General features: G+C 37.4%; 1 protein-coding gene across 1 annotated transcript; it reads right to left on the reverse strand.

The window, feature by feature from the left end:
* Positions 1 to 2770: 2770 nt before the first annotated feature.
* Positions 2771 to 13505, reverse strand: LOC139126524 (uncharacterized). The gene is made up of 10 exons (XM_070692580.1): positions 13389 to 13505; positions 12450 to 12508; positions 11216 to 11305; positions 9984 to 10082; positions 8423 to 8542; positions 7654 to 7762; positions 6809 to 6933; positions 6064 to 6241; positions 5170 to 5298; positions 2771 to 3868 (listed from the first exon to the last, which is right to left on the reverse strand). Exons 1-10 carry the CDS (start codon positions 13471 to 13473, stop codon positions 3858 to 3860), a joined length of 1005 nt encoding a protein of 334 aa, XP_070548681.1. The 5' UTR covers positions 13474 to 13505; the 3' UTR covers positions 2771 to 3857.
* Between the last annotated feature and the right edge of the window lie 14450 nt (positions 13506 to 27955).

Raw genomic sequence — 27955 nt, forward strand, 5'->3', positions numbered from 1 at the left:
TTCCTAGGCGATGGCACGACCCTTGCTACACCCACTGGACGAGCCAAAGTGGGAGGGGTAATTTCAGTTTGTCGAACAAGAGGGCTCGAGACCAGAATTTAACATTTAAACTTGGAACTTGTTTAATCGCTGACAAGATGTGGACTAGTGTTAATCAAAGTAAAAGTGTGAAAAGGAAAGGTTTTATATCCCGGACACAATGAAAAACATTACGACTGGAAACTGTACCCCCGGTTGAGAATAGTAATGCCCACAGTGATGGAGAACACTATCCTTGAGCTGAGAAAACCAGACCATCATTTCGAAATAGGGCTGCAGATTCGAGAAGCTCGTTCAAAATAGCTAGGTACACCCCATAAAGGGGTGGTTTCGAGTTTTGAGGGCAAACTTCGCCTCCTTCATATAGAAATCGTACATTGTTTTTCCAGGAGAACACACCATTTGACACAAAATTTGCATGTAAAGGGGTCGCCAGTAAGCACGTGGTCAAATCTGGCATAAGAAACCATATGAAATGTTGGGTAAAGCAGTCCAAATAAACTGATTTGAACTTTTGTGTTTTTAATTTATACCACTGCAGTAACATTACCTTTTTTGACAACATCACACAATGTAATACGTTTGAAACCGAATACTCCGACGTATTCTGTGTCTCCTTTGCTAAAAAATACGGTATGCCGATTACCATGTAAGGAGATGATGACGTCAAGACAGATTTCTAGTGCGTTTGGTCCTGGATGGTGCACGGAGTTTTGTCAAGGTAGCTTGTGTATTTATTTCCTAAATGGGAGAGATTAGGGTCGATCTAAACGAAGACCGAAGAATACTCTAAGCGAGCTGAACTCTAACGCGAATGGTTGGATAATCTTGGAGGATGTCTAGAATGATCTCGTCTCATTAAGATTATTTGGCGGTCAGTATGGAATTTCAACTGCGTCACAGTATTCCGTCGAATGGTCAACGAACGATATTTTAGAAATCTGGAGACATGGCACATCGCATTTTTATTTTAGTATTTTATATTTTACAAAGATTTAAGAAGCAATGATTTTGTCGAAAATTCTGAAAAAAATACAGGAAGATTTGATCGCGAACACATTTTCACTTGGGGTCAACTAGCCCTGCGTACGATGCTGTGTGTTCCGCTACAGCTAATCGCCCCGCTCACCACAGCCCTGCAAAGACCCGTACGTAGGGTCGGTGACTTCAAATCCATTTTGGGACTTGACGTAAAAAGCCAAATTACTGCCGAAATTCAGCGTTCTTGGGCCCAAGTCGTATCCCAGCCTACCTCAGCTACTCGATCGCTTCCAAAAATGACAGTCTTTTATTCACTTCTCGTAAATAACCGTCGGTGTCGGCAACTCTCTCGCTAGCCCTGCGTACGATGCTGTGTGTTAGCTGTAGCACATAGCATCGTACGCAGGGCTAGGGGTCAACATGGGGTCGCAGCCATGTTGCCTCAAAACTTATTTCTGTCTGCACTCAAAACTCAAAAATGTCGGATATGAACCTGAAAAATCGATGCAATTTTGTCAAACTTCGGCGAAATTTCAGCCTATAGACAAAATTTCATCTAGGTAAGGTAAATTTACTGAAATTTGATCGACAAATAATCCTGAGCTTGAACGTGACAGCTCGCCTTCTCCGGGAAGTCAGGTATCCAGCTGCCCATACACAGTTGCCCATATGGCCAGGTTTATGAGATTGTTTTCAAGCGACGGCGGCAGACCGTACGGGGCTCTGGATATGAACCTACCGCCGGTGTAGCTGTAATAACTGTTGCGTTGTTTTAGTGCCCACGGACGAAGTCCTGGGGGAGTTATAGGTTTGGTCATGTCAGTCCGTCCGTCCGTCCGTTCCGCAGATATCTCAGACATGCCCTGGTCAATTTTCTTTCAAACTTTGCACAAGAATAGTACCCAACCCCATACAAATGCACGTCCATTTGTTTCACAATGCGATCGAATTTGGCCGTGTTAGAGGACTTTTAATTTAGTTCTCCATAGACTCCCATGTATAAGGCCAAGAAAAATAAAAATTTAGTTTCTCATCGTATTCATATTGCCTAAAGGATGCAGTGACACAGTTTTTTGTCCCCACGGATACAGTCCAGGGGGATTATAGATTGGGTCAAATCCGTCCGTGAGTCCATCAGTGAGTCCATCGGTTCACGCAGATATCTCAGACATTTTTACAAAATATCATGTGACCTTGGTGACCTTTGACCTCAAATATACATTATTGTCCATAACTCAGTAACCACAAGTGCTAAACCTTTCATATTTGGTATGATGGGACACCTTATGATGCCACATATTGTATGCCATATATATTTGTCCACAACTCAGTAACCACAAGTTCTACATCCTTCATATTTGGTATGATAAGACACCTTATGACACCACATATTGTACCTCATTAATTATGAGCATATCTAATTTTGAGCGAGCCAATAGAGCTAGAGGTCTGATTTTTGGTACATAGGGATAAGTTAACAATATAATTTGTTTGACAAAACGTCAAGTGACCTCAATGACCTTTGACCTCAAATATACATATTTGTCCACAACTCAGTAACCACAAGTGCTACACCCTTCATATTTGGTATGATAGGACACCTTATGACACCATATATTGTACCTCATTAATTATGTGCATATCTTATTTTGAGCGAGCCAATAGAGCTAGAGGTCTGATTTTTGGTATATAGGAATAACTTAGCAATACAATTATTATGACAAAATGTGACGTGACCTCAATGACCTTTGACCTCAAATATATATATTTGTCCACAACTCAGTAACCACAAGTGCTACACCCTTCATATTTGGTATGATGGGACACCTTATGACACCACATATTGTACCTCATTAATTATGCGCATATCTAATTCTGAGCAAGCCAATAGAGCTGGATGTCCGATTTTTGGTATATAGGGATAACTATAGGGTAGAAATCTAAATATGCCCATCTAAATATTAGACATCTACCATCGAGAACAAAAGAAATTTGCTGTAATTTGAATATTTAAGGAGTTTAAGCAATTTCCACTATAAATAGAGAACCCCTGCCTCAAACGCCACAAAGTTGCTAGACATATTTTGCCGTTGTCATGCCATTGCTTCGTTTAATAACCAGTTAATCAAATGCCTATTGACAGGAGGAAATTCAAGACCATATTTGAATAGTAGTATATATTGTCCTCAAAATTACTCTATCACGGCCCAAGTACTCATTGCCTTCAGCAATACTGCTCTGTTACAATTATTGTTGTGTTTTTATTACTTTCATGGTGATTTGTGTAACTTTTATGGGTGATATTACATTTATGGGTGCATTTTATTACAATTATGGTTAATGTTACAGTTATGGAGATTATTACATTTATGGAGGCTAGATTGCTAACATAATTAAAGGATGATGCAGCGTTTGATCACCACTTGCTTAACTTAACATGTACTGAACGACTGTCTTGTCGTCTGCAATATAATCTTCAAATTAAAGTTATCATAACAAATCTCCTCAAAAGATGCGTTGTCGAATTGTGTAATAACTGTGCATAATAGGTATCAATAAAGTCAAGGCTAACATATGGTAAAATTCCTATCGTTTTATAAATTGTTGAATTGCTGCCACAACTATGATTAACGTAAGTGTTAGTGAACGTTAATTTGTGGCTTTAAACAAATGTACGGCAAAAGATCAAAAAGGTGAAATCTATCATCAAATCATTAGAACAATCTGGAAAGTAAGCTTCTAAAAGCGATATAGCTAACTGAATTTCTAATGTTTCGTGCCGATGGTTCTTCTCCATAAAGTGCATGGCTCTCGTCGCGTTCATGAAACATAGTTGTTTAATCATCGCCTATTGAGAGAGCAGTAATATGTGTTTATTAGGAACACTCAGGCTGTGTATTTGTAGTTGTATGTATGTATGTATGTATGTATGTATGTATGTATGTATGTATGTATGTATGTATGTATGTATGTATGTATGTATGTATGTATGTATGTATGTATGTATGTATGTAGGTATGTATGTATGTAGTATGTATGTATGTATGTATGTATGTATGTATGTGTGTGTGTATGTGCGTACTCATTATCTATGTGTGTATGTATGTATTCTACATGTATGAATGAATAGGCTATATGCGTGCGCGTATTTGTTTTTCTATATGTATGTATGTATGGTATGTATGTATATATATGCACAGGGGCTCATAAGTGGCTATTTAAGTCAATATTACAGCGTTTTTCTTTCTTTTTGAATGTTACAAATAAACCAGCTGAAGAGCACAACATTTGTGTAGCTGTCTTTTGTGTAGCTTGTATTGGCATGTATAGTGCGCCCTCAATGGGAATGTGATCATATGTAAATACGACCTTTAGTTCCGTGACCTCTAGCCAATTCCTCTGGCCATGCCTACTGGCCATGCACAGACCTCGTTGTGTTTACTGTACTAATTTTTAGTAAGCATAGCGAGGGCAGGGCACGAAGTAGGCATGGTAGAGGTCACGGAACTAAAGGTCACATTTACGAGGACGCACTATACATGCCAATACAAGCTACACAAAAGACAGCTGCACAAGTGTTGTGCTCTTCAGCTGGTTTATTTGTAACATTGAAAAAGAAAGAAAAACGCTTAATATTGACTTAAAGAGCCACTTATGAGCCCCTGTGGTATATGTATGCATACGCAAAAATATGTTGGGCAATGTATCTGTATGTGTGCGTATAAACATGCACACATATATATGTATTATATATATATATATATATATATATATATATATATATATATATATATATATATATATATATATATATATATATATATATATATATATATATATATTATAATTTTCTCTCTATATATACATTTTCCACCTTTTCTATCTCAAAATAAAGCTTGATTGTGTAAATTAATTTTTTACATTTGGCGCCTCGTACAACGGTACCTACTCGCCCTGTAAAGAGATCGCCGATCAAGACCAGATGGCAACATGCCTGTCTCTAAAAAGAAAGTTCAATAATGTAGCGATGCCATTTGTTTTTTAGAGTGTGTTTGTTTGTTTGTTTTTTTGGTTGACTCTTGATGAAATCCAAACAGGGAGAATAATAAGTAAAGTGTTTGCAGATTCGCAGTTATCAAGTTTATTTACCCATATCACAAGCAGGTCCTGTCCATCCATTTGAGCATTTACAAGCTCCATTGAACCCATGGCAAGTAGCACCATTCTGGCATATGCAGTCTTTATCACAGAAAAATCCATATCTACCTTCTGGGCAACCTGTGCAACAATGGAAAACATGTTGGAGGCCACATGACAGTGAGTTCAACTCTCTCCTGCAGCTTTACTCTGCATAAGTCTGTCATTGCGGGTTTAATTTCATGATATTTTACAATGCTGTAAGCATATGCCTTTTGACAGATCTAGCTTATTCTAATAGTTTCTTAATTAGAACTTCAACTTTGAGCTAAAGTTGATGCGCCGTAAAGAGGTACTCAATGTAGACGAGGAGCATAACTTTATCGATCAAAGGACGGGTATATTTTAAAAGGGAAATATACGTAAACATTTACATTTTCATTGTAATCTAACACACATGGCAACAAATAAGCAGGTACATGAGTAAATAAAATCAATAAATAAGCGGAAAAGAGACGTGCTTCTGGTAATGTACGGCCCCTCAAGGTAATAAACTGGCGCTATAGCCCTCATGACCAGGTAATAGGTGTTTACTAGGTGAAAGCTCATTGGGGAATTCAAGGTTCGACTTAGAGCTTCCGTGCGTCATTATTCACATTGTTCACAAGTATCATAACTTATTATTTCAAGTGTGGTATGACGTTGTTACGCTGTGATGACCACTTTTCATCTACTTATTTTGTATAATGATCCCACGCAGTCAGTAGTGTGTCATTTACTACTATTATCATACAACTACAGGAAAAAGTAATAACCTGTCGTCAAAGACTTTGTGGGTACCGTCAGTTATAAAGAGCAATCACATTGTGAAATTACAGATGTTGCCCCTTTTTGTATGTAACTCACCTTGAGTCACAAGTTCTACTTTCACCGCGTTAACCAAAAACTCATCAATCATAGCAACATCAGATATCAGCAAACCTATCGGTGCACTGGTGTTTACATACAAGTCTTCCATCTGAATTTTCAAGAGACAATCAGACCGTACAGAGGAGTCCTTGGAAAAGTTCCTCGGAAAGTCGCTCTGGAGAAAAGTGAACATAAAGATTATATTGTCACATTCAATAGCCAAATAGTGGCGATTGCTAAGTACAAAATTTCCATCTCCACCTCAATCCATCTCTCTCTCTCTCTCTCTCTCTCTCTCTCTCTCTCTCTCTCTCTCTCTCTCTCTCTCTCTCTCTCTCTCTCAATATTGAGAGTTTGATTCCTCAATGCAAAACATCTTGAAAAAAGTCGAATGCATACTCAAAATTATATGAAGTTGAGACTACCAATATTTTAGAGTCTTCACTATGTGTGCCAGATAGCTATAGCGTTTGTTTCAATTCAGAATTCGAAAATATAGATTACTCTTGCCAGACGAATGTCGTGAGACCTCTTAGCAGTGTATAATTAGGCCGTATAGTACCAAATTATGTTGCACTTATCCATGTCTCATCCATTTTCATTCATGCATTTTTCTTCGAACCATACCATTTCTCATTTTGCATTGCGTAAAGTTTCCCGCAAATTAGACTCAAATTATTGGAAATTCACATGTAGAGAAGTCGCTTTTCCTGTTGGAAAATTATAATTCCAGGTTACGTACCCTGTGGTTGTAGTACGTTAACTCCGGTATTGGAATTGGTGGTCCTTCTATTTGGTTTAATACGACATGGTAGTTACAAAAGTACAAGTATGAGTCGAATAAACCTACAAAGAAGTCTGCACTGCCTAGATAATCAAAAGATCGTATTCAAATGATTATTCGTCGAGGAACAGCACAAGCATTATAAATATCTCATCTGAGGAGAAAAACTCAATTGGCAAACTATTGCTTAAAGTCTTTTGTACAGTTAGTACGCGACATCTAAGAGGAAGTTCTAAGCCACCAAACAGTAACAGCCAGTCAGAACTTCATTCCACAGAGTCGACGTATTTGCAACTTGCAGTATGTAAGTATCGAGACCTAACTGCTGGGAAATACCGCACCAAACCCATACAGATACCGCAAATATAGCACTGGCGTTTTCATGTGTTAGGGTTCCCTTCTTCCTGAAATACTTCGTTCTTTCAATAAAGTATATGCATGCAATCTCAACGTGACACTTTATTGCACCAATTCAATCGAGTGAAACGGATGATGATGGCTTTCCATTATAAGTGAATTTAAGCTACTGTGAACGTATTGATATACTCAGAAACCATGTACATCGACGAAATCACATTAGGTTAGGTAACAAGACAGGCCTACTGGTTTACTGTAAGTCCAGTGAGAAGCACATATAAACTTGAATTTCTTCACGTTTACAGCAGAATATCTCCTATAGATATTGCTGTGTAATCCATTAGCAGGGCCTAATCAAACATCGGACGAAGTTCTGCTGTCGTCTGTTGACGATGTACAATTGTTAAGGGTATTTCGATTGAGAATTTCAATTAAAAGTGACTTACATCGGCCATTGTCAGTGTCTACTTCCAAGATTAGATCTAGCAATGCAGAAGCATGTCTACTCTGTTGTCTAGTGTCGCCATATAATATAGATATCAACTTAAAACCGCCCTGCGAAAAAAAACAGTGAAAGTGTACGTAATATTTACGATCAGCAATCTGACATTGCTCAGCTTACTTGTGTAAAAAATGAACACCAGAACATGTTTTAGAAAAATGAAATTTCATAAATATAAATATAAGTTTTAATTATATATGTAATCAGTAGAAAGTGCTTGGTGTTCAAAGTTTCAATAACAAAATTCGATGCAAATATGTTTACATCATTTATAAGTTTCCCTATTGACTTTCAAAAAGTACCACTAAATTACCAGTTAATATTATACTTAAGAACAAGAGACGCGATTATATTGAAAAGTAACTAGTAACTATAATTATCATCATAATCATGATAATTGCTATTGTTACCGAAATAATATGACTATTTCCTTAGGTAAATCAAGATTTCATCAATAACGTGTTTATTATTTATAGATCTTTGACAAGCGTATCAATTTTAGCTAAATGTTTATTGCAGAGTAGATAGGGCTCGAACGAGGATCTGACATTTAGGCAGTAGAGTTATTCGATTTGACTGGTATATATTTTGACGTGGTCTAGTGAGCTTTTGAACGTTTCTTATTAATGACTGGGTAAATATTCCTTTCTCCGTACTAATAGGAACACAATTTAGGTTTCAAGAAGTAAATCGCAAATAAAAAAATTACTTACAGTGTCCCCAGGACTACCTTCATAAACTGGAGTTTCACATCTTGGGTTGTAAAATGGTGGCCAACTGATCTCGTCGAGAACAATCACTGTCAGCGTCATCTCATTTTCCCATGACTTTACCTGTTACAGATATTGACAAGACAAAGTGACAGCAAACAGAATTCTTGCTTATATATCTATTGGTATTTGGGGTCATAAAGTTTGGTATACATGTACGCTTTGAAATTGGAAACAAAATGCTTTATTAGTAAGGTAACTATTTTGAAGAACAGGGCAGGTAGGTCTGAAAATTTTCACCTCTAGATTTCTCACGAAGCTGTTGACAATTCATAGCTTTGGCTTCCTCGACCTGTGGGGCCGGGGAAACATTTCACATTATAAGACACCCCATCTACAGTCTTTGTTCTAATTCGTCAATTGATAGTCACGTAGGATGAGTTCTTTATGTGCTTGTCCGCGTAAATGACGTCATCAGGCATCATTTGTCGGAACTGTTTTGTTTATCCTACTTTCTGAAGAGGATAGACTGCTCTGGTTTCCAACAAGGTCTTGAAATGGAGGAAACGATAATGAAAGATGCATTGAACGTTTTGCGAAGGTATTGCGACGCTGTCGGGAAAAATATTTTCGTGCCGAACCACTCCAATATAAGCTTAAGCTTTACCTTACATACGACAAGTTTTGTGTATGGCACATTCTTACGCATGACTGCGGATGAGGTGTGTCATTTTTTCATTTGAACACATATTGACTGGCCGTTAGGGCAACAGCATACGTCTTTAACCCCTGGGCCTGTGAGTCAGTCCCCCCCCAAAAAAAAGACTGTTGCCGTTGGCCTTCGGCCTCGGGAAACAGTCTGTTTTAGGGGTGACTCACAGTCCCTCGTGGTACAGAAGTATGCTGTTGCCCTCATGGCCAGTCAATATGTGTATATTGAACTGCCTTAATTCGATGATCACAATTTCCGGTCGGATTGGTTTCAAAAGTAACCTCAAACTCTCCATCTCAATGTCTGAATTATACACTGCAAATAATGTATCGCCATAGGAGTGATTCTTTTTAAGAATGAACAGAGCTGTCATTGTGTAGTTCACTTGTAGCCTCTCCGATTCGTCTACATAGATTGGCGCTACAGATTACGTCAAAGAAATAGGCGCGGTCCCTACAGAGGTTTTTTCAAGCCATGAACATTTTTCACTCACACATCTATAATCAACTTGAAACAGTGAAATATAATCGCCATTTAAAATATTAATACTATTTTTTAGTTTTGTCAAAAGACAAAAAATTGTCTTCTCCGAGAGATTTGCACTTACTATGTATTTTTGCCTTTCGATGCACACTGGGTGTCATAATTCATCATGATGACACCAAGAAGGTAACAAAAAGTGGTGACAAAAACAATTTGCGAAAAGCAAACTATATATGTGCTCTGCGAATACTAGATGTGAATTGGCCATTGCATGCGCATTAAAGATTGATACAGGTACATGTGAGCGTGTTCGTAAATGCATTTAGTATACCACTTTGGACTGAAAGATTATACAGGACAGATACTTACTGTGTATGAAATGTGAAGCCTGTAATGGGTATAGACATCAAAGTCTAGAAACCCGTCTGTGAATAGAATGCCATCGGGCGTTATCTTGAACCTCTCATCCTAAACAAAGAAATTAAAGAACATCGACTTAGCCTAGACGTTGATAATCAAAAGACGATGTTCACAAATGAAATCGCTAATAAAATATTCATAATTGATGACAATAATGTCATTGTTGTGCATACATGAATGAGATATTCGCGAGTAAAATTTGTTGTCTCTTAAGTTACGGCTGACCACAAACGTTTCTAAGTTTTTTGAAAATTGCAGTAACCTAAATCTGACATACGTATTGAGAGCATGGTATGGTGGTAGAAATTATATTGAATGGAAATGATCCCTGGAAACAAACATGGAGTTGGTCACTAAGTGGTGTTCCAAGCAGCCAATATTTTTTATGATTTAGATACTTGTATATAGCGGTCAGGGAGTACTATCTCTAATAATTTTCTCAACGCCGTGTACTTTCACCCAATGACAATTATGTTAGTTTTCATATAGTTCACTGTAAAAGAATAATGACCCTTTAATGCAGAAGTCAAACAATTAAACACGGCGAGTACAGGCTGACGAACGAGAATTTTAAAGAGAAAAGAGTACAATATACCTTAATATAAACGAAACACAATTACAGATATACTCTTGATCTCTTCTATTAGAATGCTTGTTTAATTTTTGCTAAGCATACTTAAGCATTTGATTTACATGTAAGGGACAAAGTCGGCCATTAATCATGAATTTTGCTTGATACGATATACTACCTACATTGTTTGACATATTGAAATATACTGAATGAATTGGTGATTCCTTATCGATCAATTCATCCATCCAATTGTTTTTTATTTTTCTGTTTGTTTGTTTCAAATAGCAGTACTTGTTACGGAATATGAGACCTAGCTACTCCAAGGTTAAGTGGGGTCATCTTAGGCCTGTGACAAAGATAACATGAAAACATATTTTGTTTAAAGGATCGTGTAGCTATGTCTGTCCTCCCTCATCACTATTTTCCCCATTTCCCCATTCCATACTTTGAGTATTTTTGCCCCATGTTCGTTGGAATTCACACTTATTAGGAGCGGGTCATTTATTTATAGCGTTTCCGCCTATGGTAATTTCCCATATACGCGTTGTGCTGTATCGGAGAAGCAATATTGATCAATGCCAAGAAATTTGGCCAATCTGCATATATTTACCTTGTTTCCTGACAGAATCTTGAACGAATGTAGGTCGCTTCCCAAAAGAGTGTTCTGAAAATTAAATACTTTTTCTCCAGGCTTTGAACTCTACAAGACAAATGTTGAAAGTTTACAATTATTTTTCAGTTCTTTACACTTTCCACATTTTTGTACATTTTCGATCTCTGCAGGGTATAGGCAGGTGTAAATTTAAGTAAACAAGTGAGTTATGGTAAATGCCACTATATTATCGAATGACTAAACAGAATTGTAATTTGTGAACAATGTAAAACAATTGTTGTCAAATTGTGCCCAGTTTATGCTGGAGGTAAAAGAAACGAACATCAAAATGCAAGATTTGTGTGTTGTGATTTTCTCATGGGTCAGAGAGCTGACTTAAGGGGACCCTTATGTGGTATTTGAGTGGGCGGTATATATTTGCATAATAGTTCACTTTTGAACCTTTCACTGCACACATTTTGTGCATGCGACCTGACCAAATCTAGCAGCTGTGGTTAGCACACATTATCTATATTTTATTACTGCTAGCAGGAAACCATCAACTTCATAACCTTCATGACATTTCGCTTGAAAATATATGCAGCGATAATATATGCAAAGGCGGAGATTCAATATGAATAACTTTGGTCAACACGAACGCAGCACTATTGGCGATATTACAGGGAAGTGTAACGGTGTGCTTCAAACAAAGATCATAACCACTGATATTGTCTCACTTCCTCTTTGTATAATTGGCTACAGATCTATCACACAGCAGCTGCACGTTTCCTGCATTCTGTACAAAGACATATTACAATTCTGATAAATTCCTCTGTTTCGAACAAATACGCCTCCAGCCTCCAACTTATTAATATAGTTCTGTCTCGTGCGTCCTTCAAAATGATTTTCTCGAAAGCCAAACCATGAAATTCATTACAAATCGGAATGAATAATTTAATGATTGCCATGAATAACTTATGAAAGTTTTCTCGACTCTGATTAACAAAAACTTAAACCCTTATATTAAAGCAATCATCATATTTTACAAGTCACAAAAAGGGAAGCTACAAGCATATAAATAATAAAAAAAACCCAAATCAAGTCTGTACAGAGAGGTTTGGCCAGATTTCGTGATTAAACATCTGTTAGCACGTATATTCTGATGCTGTGAGTAATAAATCGTATCTACTTCATTTCTTGCACATTTTTCAGTGGTTGAAAGACACGAAATCATTATTCATACGTTACTTACTTCCGGTATGCTGACCGTAAAGTCTAGGTTAACATCGTGTCCAACCGGCTTTGAAGAGGCTATTTACATGAAAGGAAAAGCACATGAAAAAATACAGGATTTAATGATGAAATTGTAATTAAAATTTGGTAGAAGGTCTGCGATGTAAAGATATACCCTTTAATAAACGTATCTCCGAGCAAAAGTATTATGACCTCAGTCAAGGCAAACATTCATATTTATGAATATCTTGTTCTGACGATCATTACAGTGTTAGGGCATGACAGCCGATTTATCGTAAATCTCTCGTCACGACCGGGCACTGTCTTCGGTCCGGTTGACCTGTAAGGAATATGACGACGACGAAACCACATTAAATAGAAATAGCGTCAACTAACTATCCACTGACTATGAAGAGATAAAAGCAAAATTATCACAACTACACAGCTGAATATTACGTCAGAAAGTCACAGGATTCGTTTCCTGTTTCCTTAACCCTTTGAGCGCTGCAATTTTTCCACCAAAATTATAGTGTGCAACATTACATTAAATTTGTCAATTTTTCTGTACTTTTTTGACAATTTTGGACCAACTGAACATCACACAGTTTATTGGCTTCAGATTTATATCAAAAGTTTAGCAAAATTTAGAAAAAAATGTTGAAAAGTGTATATTTTTATATAGCGGACAAATATTGGCTTTGGCACTCAAAGGGTTAAGCATATTCTTTTATCCTAAGTACGTTCACTAGGAGATAGGAGTGTTGACAACATAATGTCATTACAGCATTTGGTTGCTTAATGATAAAAATTTTGATTTTGATTGTGCTTCATAGACGTTAAACAAGCTGGTTCAGCTCACCATGATCGTCATATGAGCCAAGCCGAACCGTTACAGGCTAACATGCAACTATCATAAGTCTTCGTACAATGACAAACCAACCGCTTCACTCTTACATACCTATACAGAATAACCTGATAAGCCAGCATAAGCACAAGACGCTCGTCTCCAGGTAACATAATTGTCTTCGGACTGTCTCCATCATGGACCCTTCAACAAACCGTATGGTTCAATGGACGTTTTTTTTTCGAATATGAATATTAAACAAGGAAGAGGGAGTACTTTCCACATGATACGCTGAACATATTTTAAGCCGGGTGAATGACATTTGACACGGCGCGAACAGAAATGTGGAATGCCGGTAATTTTTCACTCGAGACTCAATAGGAAGAATGCTTTTGATGTGTAATGTTTCATAGTTTTGGATAGCACAACTTCTCTACTGAAAACATTCAGAGGCACTATATATGAGATCAGAAATATTGAACTTTGGGGACCCTCAATTAATGAAATTAATAATAAATATTGAGGCGTATTTTGAAAGTGTTGTTGTTACAAGCAGAGCGGCTTCGACAGAAAGAAATGGTGTATTAAGAACATTGCCTTATAAATGACCTTCTTACATACTCTTGCACGCAAAGCTAATCAGCGGTAAATCAATTTTCAAGGGATGCCTTCAGCGGATAATAATCACTCAATGGTAATTAAATGGCACCAAAATGCGTGCGCGTGAATACTCAGTGGCGCATGTTCTTCGTCCAGGTCTAGGTAATTCCAGCATAAGAATTACTCTATTCACAAGGGATAGCAAAGTCTTGCTTCTGCCTCAGATATATTAGTAAAGTGCAAACAATACATCGTTATTTAAAGAACCTGTTGTAATAGGTTGGTAAATGAGTAAATCTCTCTTCAATGCTTTTATTGCCGTAACTGTTACAAGGCTACGCTTTCATATGTTGCTGTACATTATAGAGTTGTTGTAATTCAGTCATTGTGGCATGCTGCTGGCTGCGGGCTGTTGTAACATTCAAATTAATGTTGTTTTAAAAGCGAACTACAATGCAAACTTCAAACTTTTGACCTGAACGTGACAAGCAGACCGCGAAGGGAGGTCTTGACATCCCCCGTGTATTATCAATTGCACAATCCAAGTTCGTTTGGCAATAACCAAGAGATTAATCCTGTGATCATTCTACGTCACGACAACCCGCGTATATGTCATGTATTTTGCTAAGTGAGAACGTTTCTGCGTTGATCTTGTATGTGCCTGTTTAAGTAAACACACAACATAGCGGCCCGCTCATATAAATCTTCTGCGATCGAATCTTTTGTCTGACGTGAACATTTGGTATAATAACCAGTCATAACTATTAGGTTCTGGCAAATAACATCGGTGAATGGCTGCCGAGAAATATTGAATTTCTGTGGAGTCAAAGTTCATTAAGGTCACATGACATTGTCTAAAAAATTTGCTGCCACCCTGATCGCTGTGCACAAAAAAATCAGATTTCTAGCTCTATGGTTAGCCCTGAATTACATATGTACGTAATCAGGGTAGTACACGCTTTGACACCTTAAGGTCCCCCACCCTTCGAAACATTAGGGTTGTCACACTTGGAGTCACTGATTTACAGGTACATATGTGTGTTTATAATCAAAGATCGATATCATCAAGGTCATGTGGCACTGTCAGAAAAAAATTTACTTCCATAGTTAACCCTATATACCAAAATTCAGACCTCTAGCTCTATTGACAAGCCCAGAATTAGATATGTGCATAATTAATAAGGTACAGGTAATTGCTAGTCAAATGACATTTCATCCAAAAACTTCAATCCTATACTATTTTCCATATCTAACAAAATGAGACCTCTAGCTCAATTGGGTACCCTAGAATTAAATATGTGCATAATTTCTGCGGTACAGGTAGCTGTGAGGGTCCAAAAAGTGATTTTAACAGAATTTTGACTGATCAGGTTTTATGCAGACGAGGTCAATTTTAAAATTTACATAAGAAATGGCTTTCAGTTCATGAGACCCTTTCTTATGGGAATGTGATCAAAAAATTACTTGCAAGAAGTTTTCTTATGTGCCAAATTGGAAGTCTCTACATGCAACAGTGTTTTCGTAACAATGGCATTAAGACGATTGGCAGAAAAATAATAATTCTAATAAAATATTACAGAATGGCCACAAAAGTATTTCGGATTATGAGGTTTCAAATTCATTGTCTCGGAGCCCTAAATAGTTGCACCTTATCAAGCTTTATAAAGACAAACAAACAGTTCCAACAAATTGTACTGCATCAGCCAGTATGAAAAAACTACACAAGTTTGATAAATCAAAAGGTACCTGCTTTTTGACAGCAGATTTCTTCCAATACTTCTTTCTTGGCACAATCTGCAAATAAAACAAAACAGAATGACTTTTCCTAGTTTGTTGTTTTCGATAGTTGTTGAGCAAGAAGCCAAATTGCTGTAAATTTTATTCAATTTTCATAGTCAATTTTAATCTCCCTGACTGAAACTGCTAGCTGTGTTCCAAATACACAGACTCTTTCGCTGTAGAATCCATGGTTCACAGCACTGCTACTCTAACCCAAAGGTTAGGAAACTTGCCAGTTCCGGATCCCTGATTTAGTCCTTATCTCGATAAACAAGTTGGACAAAAGCAGTTCACTCGTCGGACAATGGTATCCAGTGTTGGCACGCATTTTAATGACCTGCGTCTTATCATTCTACCTTACTACCTACCCGCTGTATCCTTTCCCATGAACACTTGCTCTGCTACATCTGCCCATCCGATAGCATTAATTGCACGGGAAAGAACGCTCACGCAGAAAGTCGAGTAAAAAGCACCACGGGTGAAAATGAAACCGGTGGTCATATTATAGGTAGCGATGTGTGTCGGCTGCCGGCTGCTACGCACATATTTGATAGTGCATTTTCCCGGAGGCATTTGTAACACGTGTTGACGAAGAAGTTAGAAGATTGAAATCTTTCATAGCTCATTTCAGTGCCCTGACAAAAAATGGCAAAAAAAACGCATGCAAATTTCATCATTATTTCAATACATAATAAATAAGATAACCCCTAGGAACGTGTGTACCAAATATCAAAGATATCAGACGAGCAGTTTCTGAGAAGAACATTTTTGAACGAAAACGGCAAGAATTGCCCCTAAAATGGCACAATACAAAATTGTTGATTTTATCATAATTTCAACATATCACATTTAATTCATGTAGGAACCTGTACACCAAATATCAAAGCTGTCAGACTAATAATTTTGGTGAATAAATTTGTTAATAAAAGTGCAAAAAATTGCTTTAAAAATACAAATTTGCACAAGTTGAACAAATCTGAAGAAAATCATCCCTAGGGACCGGGGTACCAAAATATTAAAGCTGTCTGACCTGCAGTTTTGAAGAATACGATTTTTAAAGATTTTTTGACCAAAAAATTACAAAAATTGCCTTAAAAATACAAATATTCTAATTTCACTCCGATTTGAACAAATCTGACTGAAGTCACCCTAAGTAAACTGCATATCAAGTTTCAAAGCAATCAGACATGCAGTTTCAGAGAAGATTTTTTTTACCAAAAACAGCATAAAGTGCCCCAAAAATACAAATATGCAAATTTCACCACGGTTTGAACAAACTAAAGTGAGGTCACCCCAAGTGAAACTTGCGGTTCCAGAGAAGAAGGCAGTTGTTGATGGACGACGGACGATGATGGACGACGGACGACGACAGAAAATCAGCCTATTTGATAAGCGCCGCGTCGCTGACAGCGGAGCTAATAAAGATTAAGGCAACATACTGTCGGCCATCGCGGGGCTGCATTCAAGTAAATGGCATCATGCTTGTTCCTTGGATGATTACAAGTGTATATGCCCAAACTACTGCATTTTTGTGCTTTTCTATTTGGGCGCCATTTTACGGGTGAGGCACCCTTTTATTATTTAACTTATTAAAATATGTAGTCGTGGTTCAAATCAGGCAGCAATGATACGTCTATACATGTCCTTCAGTCAGCACATTTATACGAATCAACGTTGGTTTGAAAATAAAATCATGAAAAAATTCATATTATTCGCAGCTATTGAGGCTTCAGACTTTTTACTAAGCATTTACTATGTACAAGTATTAAAGCAACAGAATAACAGCCTTCATGGCCATCAATACGTAAGACGAATGCAGGGAGGTCATTATTAATCGACATCTTGGGAAATACGCTATATGCCAGCACGCATAGACGTATAAACGTTTATCGGGAAATGAAGCACTCTGATGTCATTGATATCGTCTCACTTCCTCTTTTATTTCACTGCGCTAATAGTAAACATCTATTGCCTGGTCATGAGGGCTATAGCGCCCGTCTATTACCCCGAGGGGCCGTGTGTTACCAGAAAACATCGCTATTCCCTGAGGCCGTAGGCCGAGGGGTACAGCGATGTGTTTCTGGTAACACACGGCTACAAGGGGGAATAGAAGGGCGCTATAGCCCGAATAAAGACCAGGCTATAGGTGTTTTATAACATACCACATGCTCATGTTGTATTGTTTACATAGTTTTTAATGTGTTTTGATGTTTTGTACCGCAACAATCCATTGTGACAATTTTGCTGGGCGATGTTTCCACAGCGGTTTCAGTTGTATGTGGTACCGCTTTCTTTAAAAAAATTTTCTAAATATACTGTGCGACATCCTTAGCTGCACTTTAATCTTTTCCGTCGATGAGCTGTTCAAGTTCCTACGCTGTTGGAATGTTGGAAAATGTTGGAAAATCTGTTTTAGAGAATGTGTGGTCACCTATCCCGGACGCACATCACGTTCTAGTCACCCGCCATTGTTGCAAAGCTGCAGACGACACTACGGTCACGTCACCGGACACTCTTCCAAATTTGGTCAGAACTATTTCCCCAGGGAAATAGCTTTTCAAAAATTGCCCTCTGACGTCACTTTTGTCGATCCGGTGAGGACTAGACATATCTATTTTCTCGTCACGTGACGTATTCTAGCGAATGTTATACATGTATATTACCTGGAATTGTCCTCAATCAGAACCCACATTTTCTTTAGATTCTTATGTATCATAGAATAGAAGAATAAAGGACGGCATTAATGAATACCATGCAGCTGACTGTATGGAATGGCATACCCGCTGTTTAGCTTAATAGCCACTTGAAAACTACTTCATGACCTATGTATGGAAGTGGTCGGTTTTAAGGACAGACAATACATTGTGTTGCAATGATTATGACGATTAGCACTCTCCTAAATGTCTACGGTTGCTGTCCCTGTTACCAATCCATTCTTTATAATGTTGCTGTATTTAATGGCAAGTTGCTTGCCTGCGCCCGTTGTCACTGTCAAGTTCATGAATACAGCATTAGAAAAGCGGAAAAATGCTAATCCGTTCAGTAATGCCTCACAAGCAGGCCAGGCTACGGGTAAGTCTGTAGTTCTGTCTGAAAAGAACTGGAATCCTGGTGGAATATGACAGACTTGACAACAACAGTTTACTGCAACACGTTTACCATTTATTTCACTTCCAGAGAGCCACACAGCACATGTTAGCCATCTGCTTTATATACACCTGATTATACAACTCATTAGAATATTAACAGCACAGCTGGTCATACAACTTATTTGAATATATTTTGCATATTAAGTGACAAATAACAAGCTCAACCTTTATTTTTTTTTATTTATTTATTTTTTTTCGTTGTTGAAATATATTTCACACACAATCTTGAAGCATACCGGTACTTAGGGCCTTTCTTAAACCCTTGGACGAGGCCCCCTTTTTGGTAAGGCAGTCTGCAAGTTGAGAATTAGTATCACACCATTTAATGTCCTTGATTTGGCCATTTTCTACAAGTTCTTTTATGCCACTCATTTCCAATCTTAGTCTCTTCTCTGAAACATGTTTATGAGATTTTAAAGCATCATGTAGAGATTTACAGTCAGTGAAACAGACAATTGGTATGTAATTGGGTCAGGTTTTCCACTCATCAATTCTCCAAGAAGTGTACATATAAAAATACTTGAGTCAATACCCTCAGCCATAGCCAGTGTTTCGGCAGCTAATGTACTACGGACTACCCTACGAATTTTCTTACAATTCCACCATATAGGCGAGAACTTTCCGATTGGTCGGCCAGTAACACAATATATCCCCCTTGACTTCCGCCATCTGGCATATTGCCAAGTGAGGCGTCGCTGTACATCGCAATGAACAAATCGTTCGCCAAACCACTCAATTTACGGAACTTTAAACCACACTGTGTAGTTTTCGCTTTGACAACAATCTTATTGATATCTAGCAAATCTTCAACTGTTCCCTTATTCACATTAGCTGCAACTTTAGTGACGTCAAACAAAATATCAGGACGACTTTGATGTGCCAGCCACAACAATTGACCAACTTTAGACCGTAGAATTTGTTTCTCCTTTTCATCTAAGTTTGAATTTTTATCACATGATCGTGAAGCATCAACTTCAATGGTGGTTAGTGCATTGGTATAAGTCTCCTGATCAAGATGTATGAATTCACCATCAGATACAATTTCAATACCACAATATTTGAACACTGAGTTACATTCTTTACCCACTCTAAGTATTGACCTAATTTTACACACAATCTGTTCAAATTTACTACTACCTCCCCAAATAAAATCATCAACATGGCAGGCTAAGATACCATAAACTTCAACAAGTGTTTTCGAGCCAATAAAACACTGCAGGATCAACTTTGGATATTTGAGCTCCGGATTCTAGCATTACGGATTTGACTCTGTTATACCAACTGAGTGAAGCATCATTTAACCCATAAACACATTTCTTAAGTTTCCATACAACATTATTATCTGCATTAGCTTCTTTGGGTGGCATTATAAACACAACCCTACTAACAGGCTTTCCTTGGAGGAAAGCAGTTTTAATATCCATGGAATTAGCTTTCCAGTTATTCTGAGCTAACACGGCTAGCACTAATCTTAAGGACTCATGTGCACAAGTAGGGGAGTCTTTGTCTATATTTAAATTATATTCCTCAAAACCTCTAGCTACTAATCTCGCCTTGGGTTTAATACCATCATCAGTTGACTTGAGGGTGCAGACCCACCTTGTTGATATCAACTTTTGCCCGTTAAATTGAACTTCCTCATAAACATCATTCTTACTCTCTAATTCTGTTTGCTTTGCACAAGTCATGTCTATATCTTCAGTTAACATAATCTCTTCATCAAACCTAACAACATAATCTTGCATCCATGTCGGTTTTCTCTTTGGTCTGGAAGACCTTCTTCAATTATCATCAGTACAATTTGTATTATTATTACCTTGACCTACGTCATCTTCATCTTCCGGTTGGTTGTTAACAGAACTACGACTTACGTCATGTGATTCGGTCACATGACCAGGCTTATCATATGTACTATTAACCTTTCTTAATCTGCATTTGTGTACTCTCACCAATGCCCCACCATGATGGATAAAAACCAAAGGACCATTTATGCCAACCACACAACCAGGACCTTTCCAAGCTTGACTATCTGGTCTATTATAATACACCTTATCGCCAGCTTGACACGATTCATCATAACTCCGGGTTTGTTTACGTAAAGCCCTTCTTATTTTTTCAGAGCTTTCAGCTTAAACAAATGCTTTTCTGGCATGGTGCATGGCATTGATGTGGGTACCTACAACCTGTGAAATGGTTTCACCCTCAAGAGCAGGCAACTGATCAACAAGTACAGAAGGAATATTTGGGTTTCTACCAAATGCAATTTGATATGGACTAAAACCGTCAACATTATGCAAACAGTTTTTGGCCATTAAAGCCCAACAAAATGCTGTTTGAATATCACAATCATGACTGTCTCTAATTTTTTCCATTGTCTCAGTTATGATCATGTTATGACACTCACAAATGCCATTGCTCCATGGACTGTAACCTGGCGTCGTGATAACTTCAATGTTAAAGCTCTGGCACATGTCTCTCACTGTTTCATTGTTGAACTCTCCACCGTTATCAGATAATAGCTTCTTTGGTGCACCATGTACGCTTATGCCAGCATTTCATAAAACTACTGACAAAGGTTTCGGGCATTTTGTTATTAACAATACAACCAGCACTAGTCTACTAAACTCGTCTATGATATGCAAATACCAAAATTGTCGTCAAGCTTGTGCAAATCTACAGCGACAATGTCATTGAAATCCCTTGCTCTTTGAAGTCCAACAGCAGGTCTGGCAGCTGATCTCTTATACTTGCAGCATGACTCGCACTCCTTGACTACTTCCTGTAATAGATGGAATAAATTAGAGTCATTTCTATCCGTCGATTTTAGAAGCTGGGCCAGCCTTTCATATGATGCATGTCCAAATTGATAATGAAGCTTAACCAACCTTTTCTTTTTCTTCTTGTCATCAAGATGCTCGAATGTAGAGTTGGTAAACACCTCTGTACAATGATTAGCATTTGTTATATCGATACAATAGTGTCCTGAAGAAGTGTTCTGTAACTGTATAGCCTATCCAAGGAATTCCACCGTATCGTTGTTGAGGTTAATTTCGCATTTAGCTGCCTTCATGGACTCCTTACTCAGTAACAATGAAATCTCTGCTGGCACAACCTCTGTTTTGATTTTACAATCAATTGTCCCAATTGTTGCTGCAATTGTCACTGCTTTCATTGACTTGATAGTCTCTCCATGACCAAATTTAAAAGGCCTGCTACTCAATTCTGAGGATATTATCTCCCCTCCATTGCAAATGAAATTATCCAACCATTGTTGTCCACAAACTGTCTTGGTACACGCTGTATCTAACACCGCTGCTCCTGATGACTCAATCATCAGCACTTCGCTTTCATTATACAGTGTTATGTCCACAATTTCAACAGGTTCATCAGGAGAGTCGGTGAAATTAACATTATCTGGACAGTCTTTCTCAAAATGATGACATAATGACACTGACTGACATACCCGACATTTCATTCGCCTCCCAAATCTGTTTATAGGGTTCAACTTACGGCCACCACTGTGATCAGCACTATACCTTTGTGGTCCAGCTTTCTGCCGTCTGCCTCTTTGTCTGTAGTTTTCTTTGGTGTAGAGTACCTCCTGTTTAACTTTAGGCACAACGGCGATTGGCTGTTCATCTGTTTCACTATGCACAATTCCAGCGAAAATTCTGTTCAACGCCTTCTTCATAGATTCAAAATCTAATGTTGTACATGCTGTTAAGGCTAACTGCCTTTGGCTTTCTGACAGTCCAGCACCATCCAATAACTTAAAGGCAAGAACCGCTTCAGGCAGTTCCATATTTCTTTTCTTAATTTTCATGTATGCTGAATCGAAGTCTATGATGTACTCTGCTATTTCTTGACTGGAAGCTCTTCTAACAGCGTCAAATTTCTTGTACGCATCATACGTGGATTCATTGGACTCCTTTAGAAACAATGTGCTAATTATCAATCAGTACCTGCAAGCGGTGTCAACATGTAGCTCCAATCTCTCCAATCTCTAGGCCCACCTCTTTAGCCTTACCATCGAGTGTCAGACATACTGCAATGCCCTGCTTCTGTTTTGGAAGACCTGTGATTTTTTGCCAAAGCTCAATTTCCTGCTTCCAGCTCTGATAATCGCTATGAAACTTTGGTGGTTGTATAAACTTGTCTGCCATTCTCTAACCATGCTCTGCTACCATGAAAAGAACTGGAATCCAGGTGGAATATGACAGACTTGACAACAACAGTTTACTGCAACACGTTTACCATTTATTTCACTTCCAGAGAGCCACACAGCACATGTTAGCCATCTGCTTTATATACACCTGATTATACAACTCATTAGAATATTAACAGCACAGCTGGTCATACAACTTATTTGAATATATTTTGCATATTAAGTGACAAATAGTTAACACTGTCAATGTGTGATCTATGTCTGGATTTTGACAGTATTGAAGCCACCAATGGGCAAATACCATGCGTGAAGTCGTGTATTATAATAATGACGGTTAGAATCTAAAACTACACCATAATGCGCTGCTTTAAAGGGACAGGTTGTTTATAAGCTTTATCTCAAATTAAATTGACGGATATGATAACAAATTCAATTGAAAACAAAAGGCGCACACCATACAAACGATCATTGAATGTCAACAGCGACTAATGCGACAACCTCAGGATTGAGAACTGTTCCTTATTTGAACACACACCAACGCAGCAACTTTTCAACAGCATCTATATGCTCAAATCACAAGTCAAGATGTAATGGACCCACTCGTGGAGGATGCATCGCTTAGCATGTAAATTTCCGTCTCGGCAAGGATAGGAAGACTCTTAGTTTCGAGGTTTAAAGTCCATTTATATTTATTTTTATGCATCTATTGATAGAGATCGGCTAGCGTTACGTTGTACATGAATTGTGTATGAAAAAGTGCTCGTGCATACATCGAAGGTAGGGAAGATAACTATTCATCTTATCGGAAGCTAATTTTGGTAAGTCTTAACTCTGGAAAACAGACATTGCCAACACTAACGACTGCGTCTTTACACTATCATATACAGTCTCTTCCCTGTACATGTATTAGAATAGGACGTCCTGATAGCCTGTTCACTTCGAAAACGGGAACGGTGATTTTCTCTGCAAGTTTTGTAAAATGGGGGCAGAAACATTACAGAAGTGTAATTGTACCTGAACCTCACTGAACGAAGCATCTTACAATACACAACTTGCTGATTTGTTGAGAAAACGGGTAAAATAATTACCGCCGCTACCACTGCTTTTGCTGTCAGCCATCTTGTTTATGCCCTCAACATCAAAATATGTTCAAAGCTATCGTTTTAGATGATCAAACTTACGGATTCCATTCCACCAACTATCGTTTCCCTACCCAAGCTATCCTGCACGGTGTCAAAGCTATCGTTTTCATTCAAAAGCTACACTTTCTTAGGTACCCCTGGACAGAAAGTTACCAAGCTCAAGGCAGCCATGTTAGCAAAGAGAACGATGTCACCCCTCTGCCTCGCGAGGGCGTCTTACAATGTCGTAACCAGTATATGATATGCATCAAAAAGAGAATGCATGTTGCTGATAACTACATTAGAAATATTGACAACAGTGATGTAGCTATTATTGTGCTGTTTATATTATAAATAAAGAAATGCATGATAATGAATGCTGTTGTAAGCTGCGAGTTGTCATTTCTATACACAATATTAGTTATTCTATACATATTTTAAATCATATTGTAAAAAGACTTTCAATGCAGCAAGTATATGTTTTGAAGCGTTGAAGGCACTTATTCATTTCAATGTCTTAGGCTACTCCTTGAAGTACATCTTACCTTTAGCGTTCGATACTGGGACCTTATCTCATGACCACTGCTAATGTAACCTGGTACTTCACTCTTTAGATTCAGATTTTATTTAAATTTTCACTTGAGTTCACTAAAGTAGACCAAGAAGGTGTTCTGATTTGTCCTCTTTTCTAAGGACACTAGATAATTAAGCTAGTCTGCGCCTTGAAATTTAAAGTCTTGTACTTTTGCTGAGCCTTTCTGTAGAGAAACATTAAAACAATCCTTTTAAAAATCAAGAATAAAAATGAAGGGTCATTGCAGAAACAAATGATCCGATGTTAACTGACACTTGAACTTCAAATTGGCCGTCATCCATGTTTTAGCTCTCTTCAATAAAATTAATATTTTCACTAAACTTTGTTCACTAAAATGAATTGAAGCTTAGTTGTAGCTCAACAACAGTAAAAATTTGAGAGTCCGACTGTCTGTCCCCGAGACGCATTCTACCGTAATGAATTTCGTTTGCATTTCCATTACATTGACTAGGTTTGAATGAGGCCGGACAATATAATTTGTACTTGATCCTCGCCTAAAACCCTAGCTCAATGTATGTGCTGTATGTCAGTTTATGTGAAACAGTAAAGTTGATGATCATATCAATGATATGATATGATATGATATGATATGATATGATATGATATGATATGATATGATATGTTATGATATGATATGATATGATATGATATGATATGATATGATATGATATGATATGATATGATATGGTATCATATCATATCATATCATATCATATCATATCAATGATATGATATGATATGATATGATATAATATGATATCATATTAATATTCATATCATATCATATCATATCATATCAATGATATGATATTATATGATATGATATCCTACGAAAGTAAACCAAAATAATTTTTGCTGTCAAAAAGTGGCCGACTCCCTCTATTCAGACCTTCGAACTTCGAAAACAGAATGACATCCCCGCGCGACAAAGTAAAACAAAAAATGGAAGACATTATATATATAACTTTTGGTGTATATTTTAAACAGTCAGTCATTCTGTGTTTTAATGACATTGTTGTCATGTCAGTAGTAGGTAGGAATTTCAAAGGGTCAATTTTAAATTTGAATACTGTATTTTGAATAAGTTGTAAATGTATTCCACACTTTCTATGCATAACCGCATGTACAGAACTGTTGTACATAAATAATGATTAATATCACAGAGAGAAAAGAAGTAAACCAAAAACTTTGATGGATGTTTAGACATTCAGTTACATCTCCTCAGAACCAAAGGAGTATTATTTTTTAAGTTGTAGCCAATCTGATGTGAGCAGTGTCTGAGAGGAACTTTTTTTAACATTGAAACAATGAAAGAACAGCCATATAATAATGACAAAAACTGCCTTTTGTGTACTATTATTTTAGTCATGAAAAAGCACATTTTTATGGAAAACCTGTGACATAAAGGAAATAGTTTCATCAATGACAAAAAAATATCTTGTCATTTTTCTCTCTTTAAAATATGTCAATGTATCAAATATATTGTGAAACATTAGTGTATGTTGCTTTTTCATACTGTATTATCATAGATAAAACAGAAAAGTATCAAGAATTGATAATGCTTTCCATATAAACTGCAGATTTCATGATGATTAGCACACTTTGCAAAACAGACGTTCAATAATTTTTATGCAGACATCAACTTCTGACATATATGTCTGATATTGTAAAGTACCGCATCCGAAGGGCAAGCCCAAAAATATTAAACATCCAGATATCGCTATATTTATGTCTCCCGCTTGAATGGCACACTGAAAAATATGTGTGTTTTTATTTATTTTTATTTATTAAATAACATGACTGGCGAAATTTCACACTGATCACAGACTATTGGAATTCCACGTACTTACCAAGTTTGATTATGTCAAACGCAAACCCTGTTTTATGTAAGCTTGACTTTGTGTACTATTATTTTAGTCATGAAAAAGCATGATTTATTACAAGTCTGATTATTAAAGTTACGCGTCCAAAGGTGCGCCGAAAAATGCGACTGAATGATGAAATTCGTGGCTGGCATGATGCATTTTAGGCAAGTATGACCCTGTAACAAAAACACACACTGACCGCTTTATTGGGAATTTCAAAAACTTGGTGACCCAATCACCAAAGTCAAAAGTCAAAATCATGAATTAAGAAGAAGAAATAAGAGCCAGAGGTGTACATGATTCTTCAAACAACCACAGAAACGTTGTGCACAAACTCACTGCCTTTCTTTTAAATCCTGTCTGTCTGTCTGTCTGTCTGTGTGTCTGTGTGTCTGTGTGTCTGTGTGTCTGTTTGTCTGTCTGTCTCCCCGTCAGTCTGTCTGTCTGTCTGTCTGTCTGTCTGTCTGTCTGTCTGTCTGTCTGTCCTGTCTCTCTCTCTCTCTCTCTCTCTCTCTCTCTCTCTCTCTCTCTCTCTCTCTCTCTCTCTCTCTCTCTCTCTCTCTCTCTCTCTTCACATGACCAGGTAGAGTTTTTGGTAATCAATTCCATCCTTTACGGGCAGACATTCATTTTTGTTCTTTGCATTGAATTAGGTCTACTGGTGTTCACAATTCTAACCACTTGTTGTTATTTTGTATTTTGTATGTACCTGTGACAAGAGTCATTAGATTAAGCCCTTTATCGGAATTGGTAACCTTTGGTGAGCTAGGAGCCTAAAATGACATTTTTCACTTCAGGTGAAAGGTTATCTATAAATAACTCGGTGACCTGATATGGAAGGTTTCGGTACGTGATAACCACAACAAGAGTCAAATTATTAAACTCTGCTTTAAGTTGCCAATTTTTGTTAAGCTTGGCGTCGCGTCCTGACATAACGAGTGTCGAATAGGTCAAAGTAAAAAGCTGAACTCTTAATTCTTTATTTACAGTTAAACCGTATCAGAATGGACGATATGTTTCTTCAGGTGTTTTTAATGTATAATACGTTAACAAATTATTTCAGGCAATGTCGCGTTTGGCTTCAGCAACAGCTGTTTTGATTTTTATTGCATTAAAATGTTGATTCTCTTTATATGATGATTCCATTCTTAAGTTTTTACCAAAAGGAATACTCATTATTATCATATTGTTGTACAGATATTACTATATACGTTCGAATGGACACACGTCTACCATATAAAGATTCTTAATATCCCAGAGAATGAACATTTTGTCAATTTCACTCTCCTTGCATACAAACACCCACTTTTAGTTACTGAAGGAAAGAACAATTTGGCAGCTTTAAGATGCATCTAGTAGGCTTCAGTCCTTGTTTCGCTCAAAAATGTGCAGTGTGTTAGGCCAATT

The sequence above is a fragment of the Ptychodera flava genome, chromosome 3 (genome assembly GCF_041260155.1).
Source record: "Ptychodera flava strain L36383 chromosome 3, AS_Pfla_20210202, whole genome shotgun sequence".
NCBI lineage: Eukaryota > Metazoa > Hemichordata > Enteropneusta > Ptychoderidae > Ptychodera > Ptychodera flava.

Excerpts from the sequence above, each read along its gene's own strand:
- LOC139126524 (XM_070692580.1), bottom strand. The coding sequence starts at position 13,473 with ATGATGGAGACAGTCCGAAGACAATTATGTTACCTGGAGACGAGCGTC. Across the intron at positions 12,509-13,388 it reads TATCAGGTTATTCTGTATAG|CCTCTTCAAAGCCGGTTGGA; the intron begins GTATGTAAGAGT and ends TCATGTAAATAG. Across the intron at positions 6,242-6,808 it reads TAACGTACTACAACCACAGG|AGCGACTTTCCGAGGAACTT; the intron begins GTACGTAACCTG and ends ACTTTTCTCCAG.